Source organism: Coniophora puteana (assembly GCF_000271625.1).
Source record: "Coniophora puteana RWD-64-598 SS2 unplaced genomic scaffold CONPUscaffold_6, whole genome shotgun sequence".
NCBI lineage: Eukaryota > Fungi > Basidiomycota > Agaricomycetes > Boletales > Coniophoraceae > Coniophora > Coniophora puteana.
This window is the reverse complement of record NW_006913058.1, coordinates 1,906,096-1,919,893: the sequence shown is the minus strand read 5'-3', so window position 1 is coordinate 1,919,893 and position 13,798 is coordinate 1,906,096. Positions and strand designations below refer to the sequence as shown.

At 50.7% G+C, this 13,798-nt stretch overlaps 4 protein-coding genes across 4 annotated transcripts; 3 read left to right on the top strand and 1 right to left on the bottom strand.

The window, feature by feature from the left end:
* Positions 1-646: 646 nt before the first annotated feature.
* CONPUDRAFT_73206 (uncharacterized protein) lies at positions 647-1,865 on the top strand (the record flags this gene model as incomplete). The annotated part of the gene is made up of 2 exons (XM_007770141.1): positions 647-1,221; positions 1,538-1,865. 2 exons carry the CDS (start codon positions 647-649, stop codon positions 1,863-1,865), a joined length of 903 nt encoding a protein of 300 aa, XP_007768331.1.
* Positions 1,866-2,218: 353 nt separating this feature from the next.
* Positions 2,219-4,342, top strand: CONPUDRAFT_144238 (uncharacterized protein). The gene is made up of 3 exons (XM_007770624.1): positions 2,219-2,268; positions 2,319-4,092; positions 4,143-4,342. The coding sequence occupies exons 2-3, from the start codon at positions 2,331-2,333 to the stop codon at positions 4,190-4,192; spliced, it is 1,812 nt and encodes a 603-aa protein (XP_007768814.1). The 5' UTR covers positions 2,219-2,268; positions 2,319-2,330; the 3' UTR covers positions 4,193-4,342.
* A 5,207-nt stretch (positions 4,343-9,549) lies between these two features.
* CONPUDRAFT_144237 (uncharacterized protein) lies at positions 9,550-11,343 on the bottom strand. Its single transcript, XM_007770623.1, has one exon. The coding sequence runs from the start codon at positions 11,333-11,335 to the stop codon at positions 9,557-9,559; it is 1,779 nt and encodes a 592-aa protein (XP_007768813.1). The 5' UTR covers positions 11,336-11,343; the 3' UTR covers positions 9,550-9,556.
* A 636-nt stretch (positions 11,344-11,979) lies between these two features.
* On the top strand, positions 11,980-13,292 carry CONPUDRAFT_165612 (uncharacterized protein). The gene is made up of 2 exons (XM_007770622.1): positions 11,980-12,845; positions 12,887-13,292. The coding sequence occupies exons 1-2, from the start codon at positions 12,156-12,158 to the stop codon at positions 13,277-13,279; spliced, it is 1,083 nt and encodes a 360-aa protein (XP_007768812.1). The 5' UTR covers positions 11,980-12,155; the 3' UTR covers positions 13,280-13,292.
* The last annotated feature ends 506 nt before the right edge of the window (positions 13,293-13,798 follow it).

The following is a 13,798-nucleotide window of genomic DNA, read 5'->3' as shown; positions in this document are numbered from 1 at the left end:
GCGCGCTATGCCATGGGATGCTTGGATTGAGTACCATTAGAGAAGTATTCGACGGATTCCCCATCTCTCAACGACTTGGTCTCCTTCGCAGTCCCCGACGCAAGCTTCGCTAGTGCTCAAAGCTGCACCGCGCTTGCGCCTGCCTGCTCCAAGCTAAATACATCCTACCCCTCTATGACGTGGTCCGCGACGGTATCTGCACATTCCAGGAATTGAGATATTGAGGTTCTACTCACCAAGCTGTAGCTGCTCGAGATGACTTGTAGCGTGAAACCCGGCGCGTCAGGTCGCTGCTGAGCCTACTCGGTAACTCGGTCCGTTGTGTTGCATTTTCCCACGCTGAAAGCGAACCCGCTCAAGGACGTGACAGTGGTTCATCTCTTTATCCTTTATCGCTCTCCTCCTCCGCGACACCCCCCATGCATTCACTCGCACAAGTACGCATAAACACACTCATGTATAAAGCATGCTATCCTCGCGTCTCTATCTCGTCCTTGCCAACAGAAACTCTACTCGTTATCTTCAAGCTCGTCCGCAAGGGCGTGCATCCGTCTCGCTCGTCGCACGCATTCTTCGATTTCCACAGCCCTGCTACGTTTCCTTACTCTGTGCTGGCGTTTGTCGCAGGTGACTCGATGTACTGGCTATGGATAGGCGCTTCTGGTCACGGATCATCATCCACGTCGATGCCCCGTACGTCACCCGCCATGTCATCAATACCTTCCTTGCCGCCACGCGCATGCGTACCATAGAGATCTACGTGTGCTATCGCGGCGCTCCTCTGATGGACCCTAACCTCGAAAACAGGCGCATTCTAGCAGCCATGGAATGCATCAGGCCTCATCTTTCTCGGTGCTCCAAATTCACCCTGAAAGGTCTCTACCGCTCGTCTACAGTTCTCGCTAGCCGCCTCTTTGACGGTGTATCAGCACCTAAAATGGACAAGCTCACGTCTATCTCCGCTATTACGGATACCGATGAACCAGCCCAAATAATAGCGTTCTACTGCCCTAAGATGTCTCAACTGGAACTAGACGCGCGGAGCCTCGCTGACTTCGTTCTTGCCATCGACGGACGCAAGGATGGGGCATCATGCTCCCTGTCCCTAGTCGCTTGTCGATATCGCCCTCCTACAATCATGGACGCCCTTTCTCCCAAACTTTTCGGTGACGCTCTCATAGCCGCGCAAGGGTGCCCACGAGAGAACGAGAACGCGGACTGGTTTTTTCATTGAAGATGTGCATTTTGGCGAAATCGACCCTGCATATCTCACCATCTCCCATTCTCCGTTTTATCATCTGATACACGAAGACACTGACGAGTGGAGCGACGAACTGACTATCTGGATTTCTGACATGGGGGGCCCTTCAATCTCTCGCTTGCTAGACTACATCACGCCTAGGCTATACCCCAAACATCTCATCAGCCTGCGCAGCAGTGACTTGACTTCTTTTCCGATGCAAAACAGATTAGGTTCCACCTGTCGACTTCGTCTCTAAGACGCGGACGACCAAACCGACCTCCTGACGATACTCAGCAAATGGGACGGGTCCTGGCTATCTGTCGATGGATGTCCAGGATTCGACGACACCTTTATGAATGTGCTTACGCAGAGCCGGAGCGTCTGTCCTAATCTCACCGATATACAAGTCGGACACAGCCCTTGCACTCCGCGCGCTCTGATTCAGCTAGCTAAGGCGAGGGAAAGGTTGGGGAAGCCGCTGGAGGCTTTGGACGTTCTTGGTGGTATCCCACTTCCCTCTCTGGCAGAACTGACCGCGATCGAAAGAAGATTCGATGTGATTTGGTGGTTTGAGGCGTGGTTCGAATTACGAGGAGAAGAATGGGTTGAGGCGAACACCTAGACTTAGACTTGTGCGGACTGCGGCTGAGCCTAATGAGCCTCGGAGACTTGTAACCAATGATATCGTTTTGTAAGCCTCCGCGCCCTGCCATTAAAATCGTGATGAATATAGAGAAACGCCTTCCCTGTGGAACTCGAGACCGGCGTAATCGCATGCTTCTTTTGAGAGACCTTCTTAAACAGTAAGGAAGGTGTCTTCTTTCTTCGGTTCGATGAGTGGCTGTGCTCCATTACATAGGGTCATCGGCTTTCACCGGACCGCTCGAGCTTGCTGTGCAACTCAATCAAAACTCCGCCCAGTTGCTCTTTCGTGGCGTCCCCGTTCTTTATTTTCTCGTCCCCCGAGTCCCTGCGCGCGTACAGAGCATCTATTCCGTCGGATTGAGTCGATATTAGTAAATCAAGTATGTATCTTACTATCTGCCAAATTTAATGCAGCTGACACTACGTATAGCTTACCTGAACCATGCCCGACGAGCAACCGGCAAAACCGCTGCCTTTCCAGGATATGCACAACGAAGCTCTGTATCAGCGATACCTGAAGTACTGGGAAGGTCTGTGTCTTACGGCTAATCAGCTACAACCCCACCTCTTCCTCGGTCCACCTATCGAAGTCGCGCACGTCCCCGCCTTTAGTCAATACCTCAAAGGCTACCTTCACCCAGTCCTTCCCCTCGACCAATCCGATTTCATCGAAGCAGATTGTACTGCTGTGTGGTGCATTGAGTCCACCGTGGCCGGTATCGCTCCTCCTGTCGTCCAATCCGATCAGTACCTCATGCTCGGCGTGACGAAAGAGGCCGCCGTTTTCTCCACGTTTGATAATGATATGCCAGCCCCCACTCCCGCTGTGCTATCCGGTGTGCGCACGCTCGATGCTGCTCATCAGGGTGCCAGTGAAGATTGCCCTACAGTACAGACTCCTGTCCACGACAACCACCTCGCCATGCTGACCCTCGCGTGGTCTTATATTCTTTCCGCTCATTGGTCGGAGACTCAGGGCGGATCTATTCTATTCGCGTCGGCTGCGCCAATTGGTGCACCAACGAGCCTCGAGTTGAGGGAGACCGAGACAGATCACCATCGCGTTCGTACTCACGACTCAGATGCGGCAGTCTGGTGGGCTCACGTCCTAGCTCCCGAAGCAGGCTGGTTGGCCAGCATCCAACGTTTCGACACCACCTTCCACTCGCCGTGGTCCATTCGACCAAAGAGTACAGCTCCATTATTCTATGTCGAGGGACCTACACCCCTCCCTGGGTCGCAGATTGCTCCTGACTCGGCTAGAGCATATTCGTTTCTGGAAAGCTACGTTTCAGCTTACGGCCTGGCAGAGCAGGCTGAAATGGCCCTGTTCGCTACACTTCTCGTCCCATCCCACCTGAGGAGGAACAGCCGTTACAGACTCCCATCCCCGTGCCATGTAGTAGACATGTTCCCACCACTGACATCCAGAGAAGGCCGCACACTCAGAGCCCTTTCATCCGTCCCGCGACTGATGACAATAAGCGCAACCGACCCCACTCTCATCTTGCGAAACGCACTCTACAACCCCGAAGTGGACTGCACGTGCGCTAAAGAGTGGGCAATGGCTGCGTCGCGAAGGTGGCCTGAATCTTCTGGGTCTGCGGCCGTGATGGGCTGTCTTCGATCGCCTCAAGCTGCCTGGTGGTGGTTAGCTGCCGGTGTTACCGGTTTCTCGCAACAAATACGATCTATCTCTGGTGAAGCAAGCTCCAATTTGGTGCTCGCAGCGTGGACGGGAATAACCCAAGGATACCTGACCTCTTCTATTTCTCGTGGCGTTTGCATCAGCGTCAAGCACGATGAGGAAAGCGGACAGGATCTCATCCTGAGAGAGGAAGAAATGCTCGCCCTTCTCATTTCGACGGTGGACAATGCTACAGGAAAGATTTATGTCCCCGTCGTCGCTGACTGGAAGCCTGTTGGGTATTCTATCTTATCGAAAAGTACGGATACGGTTCAGCAAGTCGCGAAGCACAGCGCATCGCTGCGACTTGTGTATCGCTGCCTAGTATGGAATAATGCTATGCAGGGCATACATCAAGAGTTCGACGACGACGACCCGCCTAGAAATCGGAAGCGTATAGCAACTATCACAAATGATGTTGCCATCAAGGAAACCTTTATGCACCTCGCGGACTGGAGGGGCCCAGACGCAGACAAAACCGGTGATTTTTATATCGACGAATGGACCAAGCCATGGGGTGAGTGAATTGCTGGACGCTCAAAAGTGTGCGATAGTAATGCTTTGCAGATCTTGTATTGTCAGAGTCGGCTGTTTCCTCGGGCGTCGGTAGTATGTAATAAAACTGTGTCGGCATGATGCGAGAGGTTTGTTTTGAGTTTGAAGGCTGAGGGAAGTAGATATCATCGGAGTGGAGCATAAAACACCGTCGAACCCCACCAGTATGTAGAGAGGTCACAGCTAGTCTGATATGTTATCGACGATCCTCCGTCTCATATGCGTATATCTTGAATTCATGATACAGTCATATTGAGTACTACAAAAATACACATGGAGAGAATATACTTGAAGGTAGAAGACACCGGTTCCTTGTAAGCCATTAATAATACTTCACTCATCCTCGAATGGATTCTTCCCCGGGTGGGCTGGGCAGCTCTGGCAAACACGTGTCCCGTTCAAGCCTGAGCGCGTGGCTCTCCACCAGTTCTGGCAATGCGCCCACTCCCACTCACTGCTGTTCAACCACCGTTTATACCTAGCGTTGCATTTGACTTTATTATGGGTTGACTGAGCCAAGTTGCACGACTGGCAAAATCCACCCGCATTCCTGTTCCACATGATGCAATTTATTCGTTTGGTTTGTAGACCTCTGGGAATGAAAACGTCATTTAACGGGCAAACAGCAAACATGCAATATATGTGGAGCTCACAAAGATCTGAAGTCTTCGAAGTTATCTGAAAGGGACTTTGAAAGATATATACGATGGGTGATATTCTGATGTCTAGTGAACCGCGGTGAAAAGGGAGCAGGGGAGCGAATAACGAGACTGACCTGCGATTTCGAAGAGCCTTTGTTGGTGCGGGTAGGTCTGTCTATGGAGAGCCCTTTTATACTTCTAGTCATGCTTCTAGATAACGAAAAGTATGGCATGGTGTGCTGTGTATGGACGCCTCACAGAGAGGAATGGAGAAACGCAGTATCATTCGCCGCTTGACCTTTCTGAGTCAAATAATGACCGGAGACGCTTGGTAAAAACCTATACCGCGCTATAATTAAGAAGACTATTTCGGTGGCGGCTACCTGATAGAGCAATGGATTCAAGCTGTTCAGCTTCTCGAGAACCACTAGGTCAGGTGGCGGCCCACAAGGTATAGCGTGAGTCTCGCTTTACCAGTGATTAATGTTCCTACGGCGCTTGTCTAGCTGTAAGCCAGTGGTAAGGACGCCCCATCCATGAGTGCGCAAGAAATAGCCGAGTTTTCACGCAACACCTGTGCATAAGCCAAACAAACCGATTTAGTAATTGTAGTCTCGTAGCGAAGGCGCCAGATTGGACGCCACAACCCATACCTCTTTTTTGTAACGTAGTGCGTACAGGTTTGTCAATACTGGCGGTGAACAAAGTGGCGCCAGCGGTGACTCCTCCGAATAGCGTTGACGCCACTTTCGTCCTGCGAGCAGATTGTCTTAGACACAACAAGAGACGCCTCTAAGACGACAGTGCGGGTGATCTGATTGAGGACAATTTATTGCCTGGATTCGAGTACACTCAATTGCAAGCTTTGGGGCGCTCAAGATAAAATTAAGGCAAGCTATGACAATTCATTTATACGAGACCAAATACACGAGCAATGAGAATGGTGTATACAATTACAAAAGGTCAAGTACTAATATGGGCCTCGATAGAAAGGAACGGGTTGCTCGTCAGGATGTGCTGGACATCTCTTGCACGCAGAGTCGTGGCACCCAGAAGGAGTCAGTTTCCATTCGAAGTTGCAGGATTGCCCATCTCTGCGTCGGCCTATGCACCTAACGTATCCATGAGCTGAGTCCGGATGTCTGCACTTTCGGCAGCTTCCTTTTAATTCAGTTGGTGGGATCATCCTGAATACTCTTTACTGAGTACCATGTATCATCCAACGAATGTCAAAGTGCTTACACTTCAAAGTTTAAGGGAAGAATGCGATTTATAGGTAGTGGCTTCGGTAGGCGGGTCAGGAGAGGTGTATGCGAAAATGCAGGTGACCAGAGATGGAGTATGACTATGTACAGTATATCGAGGCGACTTATATACTGGGAGTCAGAGATTGAATGAGACATGCCTCTTTGCATAGGAGGAAATATGGCTGTACGTTGTGAATAAATTAAACGCTACGATACAGCATGCAGGTGACGCACTAGCACTTTCCAAGATCTATCGCTCGCAATCTTCAATATAACGACTGCTTCCAGTGGCGACGATGATTGGCACATCTTCTAATGGCCGGCAAGATAGCCTTGTGGCGTCCTGCCAAGCAGCCCAATTGTGAGTGTTCATCAGGACGCCAGCTTTTTGCCTCGCACAAATGCTGCAAGATTGATCCACTACTGCTGTTTGACGCTGACGTTGTGGCGTCTCCGCATCCAAAAACAGACGGCTCTTTCGCGAGTCGGGCGAGCGCCAGATGTGCTCTACTGGCGTCCCTACAATCTGACGGTCCCATAACGTGAAGTCTATGTCCCCGCCACTCTCACCCATGCTACGAGGGCATCCACACTATAAAAGCATGCAGAAATAAGAGAGCCGTCCTTCTCATCAACCGATATCAGCTTTGAGAACCTCCCTTCTTCGTCTCGTTCTCTCTACACATCTTCCTGTCCATCTAAGACGCATCAGCTCTATACCCATCTCTACATATATCATACTAGCCATTACCTGCGTACGTATTGATTCCCCTCTCTAACCAGTTCAAAATCACTGATTACCTGGCACTTCCCGCTTTCTGCGCTTTCACTTGATCTTTTATTATTGGTGATCCAGCCTACCACTCGTTCACCATGTACAGAAGCGGAGTTACCGGCATATGCGAAAACTGCCATCTCGCAAGCAACGAGCATCGAGAGGGCATTTGCAAAGGAAAGCAGCGCGTCCGAGTCCCTAACACGAGACCGGTTCAGTACGAGTGGGTGCCATGTGGGTTCGTCTACCTGTTCAAGCGTACCGGCGGACTCCAAGTCTGCCGGGAGTGCCCCACACATAGGCGCGGAGGTTGCCCTTTCCCGGAGGCGTATTCTAGTTCTGATAGCGATTGAGGCGTGTTTCTGCCCTCGCTTCCGTATTTTCTTCTCCGTGTCTATGTAGTATCCCCTTCTGTGTAGTACCAATAACCCGTTGTTTCACAATGGAGAACAATCCCAGTGCGGTCGGCTGGAAATTTCCCACGTGTATTATCCCACTGGCAGTATTTACTTTGCAGAGCCCAACAGGTTCAGTGTTCTGCATTTACGAAGAACCTGCATCTTTCTCAAATAATGAAGGAAAACAAGGCAGGATAACTACACGTTGAGAAACAATGAAATACGGTGGCGGTGGGTGGTCCCCGACGCAATCTGGACATGAAATTTCGAAATGAGTTTATGAACGAACACCTATTAATCGTATCTTAAGCAGCATAGGTGGTCGCGTTTCGTTTGCCGCCATTTGGTTCATAGTCCCCTTTTCTCGTCGACCAGCTCCATTCACTCTTCATGACGAATATTTGAACGTTGGACGCGGAAGACATCTGCAACCCGAGTGCTGCACGCTTATCTGAGCATGTACTGAACGTAAGAAACTCCAGATCAGAAATCAGAGTTAGCGAGATCACCCAGTCCTTTGTTAACCCCTTGTTCAAGTGAGAATAGTTCTGAATGGTTTTATACGTGATCAAATAGGAACATGCGCTATTGGGACCCTATCGATGTATTTGCAGGCCCATGGAAGTTACGATCAGTCCTGTTGATATGTATTCAAAAGTCTGCTTAGATACGGGGCTGATTTGAACGCTGAATTGCATCAGGTTTCCACCTCGTCCACTCACTATCATGACCATCGCGTACATCGTCGGATCGTTCAGCTTGATAGGTAGTGCCCGACGCTCTGAGAAATTGGATAACTCCCAGACGTTCTACCGCTTCCACTACACGGCATTCCGATCCGACTCATTCATTTTTATTGTTATCATTGTTAGCGCTGTTAAAGTGCAGAGGAACCCAAACAATATGGAGCTAAAGACGGTATATTATCTTTTGACATGGACTCCGTTGTACAGTACGACGGAGTTTGCTCATGCCTACATCGATGCTCGGATTAGAAGACCTTCATGAATGTTTACACAATCTTCGCGTCCCTGTAACTAATTAGATCTGTGAGTATCACATCGTCGATCTTTCTGAGAAACACGGGTCGTTGATGTGCACCTCAGAAGATATGTTAATTGTTACGAACGCACACCAACATGTACCCCTGAAATTTTTGATCTCATCCTCTGCACTAAATTGAAGGCAGTCAAAGCGATCCGGCACAGCGACTCGTTGCGTTGCGAAGATATGATTCAATTTGGCATAAACCATACTGTATGCAGAAGGGTCCTTCCTTTGATTAATTAGTCGTATCTTTTTGTGCTCCCCTAGACAAACCGTTCAGTTATATCAATTTCAATAGGTAGAGTTCCGCATAGGTACTACCCCGTTTCAAACGTCGTTTTTCAGCTGTGCCAGTGCCTCCCTTGGCGTACCATCATGTCCACCGCGTTCTTTGTCGAGATATTCATGACTTGATGGGTGAATTTTCAGCTTAATGAGGGGTATTCACCGTTAAGAGCAGCCGGGAAGCTCTCAAACTATGTATTACTTTTACGACACCGCGTTCCGACATGACCTCCATCGCCTTGCCCCGCCTAGTAGCCCGTCTATAGCCCTATGGGAGGCCATGTCGCTGACTGGCTTCATGTTAAACGGTAAATTTGAGGTATCTTGGCAAGAATGATGCATGATGGCTTTCCATCTGGAGAAGAGCTGTTGTTGATTATGCGCACAGAATGTGAACATAGCCTCGATATTTCCATATTCAACTACCGTGTATTGTAGCATATGTGCGTTGCATTGCTGGCTGTCTTTAAACAGTCGCATAACCTCACTGCACACTGCACACCACCGTCGGCGACCAGATGCCGGAGAGTAGTAGAGGGGTGTCTTTATGCTTCATCTTCAGGTCTCGTGGATCACTTTTCTCACATCGGTCACTGGCTGAAAGGACATAAGTCAGCTTCCCGCGATCTGCAAACGTGTTTCCTATGATTGTAACTCGTATCTTCAAAATTATGGTAGGCTTTTGTTGACCTTTGTTTGACGTTTTGATATGGGCGTTTCCTTTTTGATCTTGGCCTGCGACGTTTATCCCGAACAAATCCCGAACGTGGGAGAACGACACTTTGCTGGTGATACGTACAATTTTCTATGGTGCGTTTTTGTCCCCGGCTAAGCCCTCGGGAAAATTATGATTTTCGAATAAATGTTGATTAAAACTGAATATAAATTATGCTGTAGCGGTGCGAGCTCGAGCTTATTGATATTTCTAACTTCGATAGAAAGTGCCGGAGCGTAGCGCGGCGTGTCTTGTTGTCGTGCACAGGTATAGGGTACGAGACGCCGTGACAAGGCCACCAATCACAAGTCCAGACACTTATAAAAAGTATGTGTATGGCTTAATCCATTCGTCAACGTCAAAGTCTCCCGTCTTATCTGCGTCTGATCCCCTCCAATCTGCCATATGCAGCAGCGTCTGTCTAACAGCAATTCGGTTTGTGATGGTGGCCACATGTGTTGGGACTCTGGGAGGTATGTCGTCATCAAACACCTGCTGAACTCTTGGGGAACATGAGATGGATCCCTCCCAAACCAAGCAGCGAAATGCAAGCCGCAGAGAGGCGCCGTGCTTTGTGACCTGCTGGACAACATCTGTACTTGCGGACAAGATAGAATAGCCAACCGGCTTCCAATCAGCTTCAAGGGGCACAAAGATCTTTCCTGTAACGTCGTGTAATGTCGACATGAAGAGGACAGGCATCTCTTCTTCCCTGAGGATGACATGTCTACCGTTTTCCATATCATGCTTGAGACCGACTCGAACGTCACGAAACAACGTGGAAGTGAGGTAGCCTTGGGGTATCCCCGTCCACGCTGCAAGTGCCAAGTTGGAGCACTGTTCGTCGGCGATGAGCCTTATCCGTTGCGATAAACCGGTAACGCCAGCAGCTATCCACCACCATGCCGCTTGCGGCGACCGCAGGCAACCTATCACAGTCCCCGCACCAGACGAATCGGGCCACCTTCGTGATGCAGCCATAGCCCACTCCTCAACCGAAGTGCAGCTGACTTCGGGGTTGTAAAGGGCGTTGCGCAAGATAAGAAAGGGGTCTGTTGCACTTATTGTCATCAGCCGCGGAACGGATGAAAGAGCTCTGGTTGTACGGCCTTCTCCGGACCTCAGGTGCTGCATCGTGTCCGCCGTGTGGCACGGGTAGGGAAGTCTGTACGGGCAGTTACGCCTCAGGTGAGAAGGAACGAGAAGTGCAGCGAGCAGAGCCATTTCAGCCTGTTCTTCCAGGCCGTAAGTTGAAACGTAGCTTTCCAAGTACGAGTATGCTCTAGCCGAGTCAGGAGCAACCGGCAACCCGTGGAGGGGTGTAGGTACCTCGATGTAGAACGATGGAGCCGTACCCCTTGGTCGAATGGACCAGGGCGAGTGGAAGGTGGTATCGAAGCGTTGGATGCTAGCCACCCAGCCTGCTTTCGGGGCTAAGACGTGGGACCACCAGACTGCTGCCTCTGGGTCGTGAGTGCGGACGCGATGGTGATCCCTCCCCCTCAATTCGACGCTCGTTGCTAAACCGATTGGCGCAGCTGACGCGAATAGAATAGATCCGCCCTGAGTCTCCGACCAATGGGCGGAAAGAATATAAGACCACGCGAGGGTCAGCATGGCGAGGTGGTTGTCGCGTACAGGAATCTGTACTGTAGGGCAATCTTCACTGGCACCCCGATGAGCAGCATCGAGCGTGCGCACACCGGATAGCACAGCGGGAGCGGGAGCTGGCATATCATTATCAAACGTGGAGAAAACGGCGGCCTCTTTCTTCACGCCGAGCATGAGGTACTGATCAGATTGGACGACAGGAGGAGCGATACCGGCCACGGTGGATTCAATGCACCACACAGCAGTACAATCTGCTTCGATGAAATCGGATTGGTCGAGGGGAAGGACTGGGTGAAGGTAGCCTTTGAGGTATTGACTAAAGGCGGGGACGTGCGCGACTTCGAAAGGTGGACCGAGGAAGAGGTGGGGTTGTAGCTGATTAGCCGTAAGACACAGACCTTCCCAGTACTTCAGGTATTGCTGATACAGAGCCTCGTTGTGCATGTCTTGGAAAGGCAGCGGTTTTGCTGGTTGCTCGTCGGGCATGGTTCAGGGGACCTGTGCCCAGTGTCAGCTGCATTAGACTATGCCGGTCGGAGAGAGCATACCCAAGTTTCCTAGTATCCACTCAATTCGATGGAATAGATGCTCTGTACGCGTGCAGGGAGGACAAGAAAATAAAGAACGGGGACGCCACGAAAGAGCAACTAGGCGGAGTTTTGATTGAATTGCACAGCAAGAAACAGCAAGCTCGAGCGGTCCGGTGAAAACCGATGGGCTACGTAATGGAGCACAGCCACATGTCGTTCCACCGCGTCGCGTCTCTGAGTCACTAGATCTCACAATTGACCTTTCCATCACCACCAACCAGGCTTCATCTCATCGTCTTTTGCTATGGATACGTGTTTGGGTATAGCAGAACTTCAAGCACTAATCATCAGCTGCATCGACCACAAACCTACGCTTGCTGCATTGGCCAGAGTGTGCACAGTGTTCAAAGACCCCGCCCTCGACGCGCTCTACGCGCACATCCATCCCTTTACTCAGTTTCTTAGGTGTTTGCCCTTAGACATATGGACCATAGAGGAGAGGGGAAACCGCCAGAGTCAGCTAGTACGTAAAAGGTTTCTCACCGTCGTCCCATTTCTTGAACCTCGTTACGCGTTAGACTTTCACGCGTCGAATGTCATCCAGAGATTGGGAAGTTCTGCGATCATACGCTCGCCGGGTAATCAGCATTAAAGAGACATGGAGTTACGAGCCTGGCATTCCTCCCTTGAGTCTCACAGACCTGGTCTACGAGTCGCTCTGCTTTTGCCCTATCCCAGTCTTGTTCCCCAAGCTGACGTCATTGGAGTTGTGGAGTATGGACGCGAATCGTTTTCGCTTGATGGCATCCATCTTCCTGGGACCCAGCGTGCGGAACATTGTCATCAGTAACGCGACGCTCAAGAGTGAACTTCTTCTGAATTATGCCCCAAGCTTGGCCACACAGTGTCCTCTAATCGAAACCATCGAGTTTGAAACGCCTCCACCAAACTCTGAGCCATCGTTGGCAATGTCTCAGTCTATCTGCGCCTGGTCAAACCTGCGCTCGGTGAAGTGCGGGCCTGTCGATGTCTACATGCTTCATCATCTTAGAAACCTTCCCTCTCTTCATTCACTCGGTGTTTACACCACGCGGACGTCTCATTGGCTCTCTTCGGACAGCATCGTCCCCTTTGACGATCTTGACACTTTGACCCTTGACGCGGACAGCGGTGATGCGAACGTTCTTGCTTTAGAACGCCTTCTAGGTCCTCCTCCGTCCCCCTCCCATCGCCGGGCAAGTGTTCGACGTATAGTCTGCGGACCACTTAGCAGGTCCTCCATCCACTCATTCGCCAGAGCTGTTGAGCGCCTCTGTTCTGATAGTCTCGCCGAAGTCTCCATTTCCAACTTCTCCGTGGAGGACGTCTCTATCGAGTCTGGTACTATCCCTCCATTCGACGCTCTCCGCCATCTGACTTCTTTCCGCAACCTCCGATCAATGGAGCTCCGATACTATGACGATTCTGTGCGGCTTCATAGCGATCAACTGATAGAGCTAGTCGCCAGTTGGCCGAGATTGGAAGTTCTTCGCGTCGACCCGATCTTCCCTCATCTTTCTCTGATCTTATCGAGCTCACACGCCGACTTCCTCAGATACGCATAATCGGTGTGCATATCGAAATCGGCAGTGCGCAGATGTCGCTTCTAGACACGCTGGAGTCGGAGATTCCTACTTTTGGCAATGTAGAAAAGCTGTGGCTCTCCTGGAACGAAGAGGAGTTTGAGATTCTTCCTAGTACGGACGCGATGGGGGCACTTCTTTTCCGCTTCTTTCCTCACCTGTCGGCCATTGTTCAGCGGAACAGAGGGTGGTGGCCGGAGCAGGCGGACGAGTACTGGGAGGGGGTTTGTAGAGTGGTGCAGGCAACGCGGGTGAAGAAGCGCATTACTATTAGCTAGAAGTGGCGTACCTACAACTTAGCGAGCGTGGCATAAAATGTAGATGCAAGTATACTGCGCCACGGACATCCACGCAAGTGTGCGCGTGATTTGTATCTGTCCGCATCGATGTCTTAACGTTTAAACGTTTATCCGCGATAATGTTTCACGAAACCAACATGTTCCCACGCAAAAACGTGCTCAGGTTTTCATCAGCTCGCTATTGCCCGTTGCAAACCCTCATCGACATCTCTCATAGACTCGTGACCAGTCTCCCGAGACGCGTGCCTAAAGAGGCAACAGGCCATGGGGGCCTTCGCATCTGGGAGACTGGGAGATTTCGTCGACTCCCTGGCAGGGAGCCAACTGAGTTTGAATTTGGCCTCGGCCCGAGAGAAGATCGCCCCCGGATAAGGGAACTGAGCCCCTGAATTGCAGACGCGTCGCGTCTAAGTGCCGCTGCCTCGTCTATACTGTACATCGCTTCCTACATCGTCTCCCCCGACATCGCTACGTTATGAATATATTCGATCGATTCAA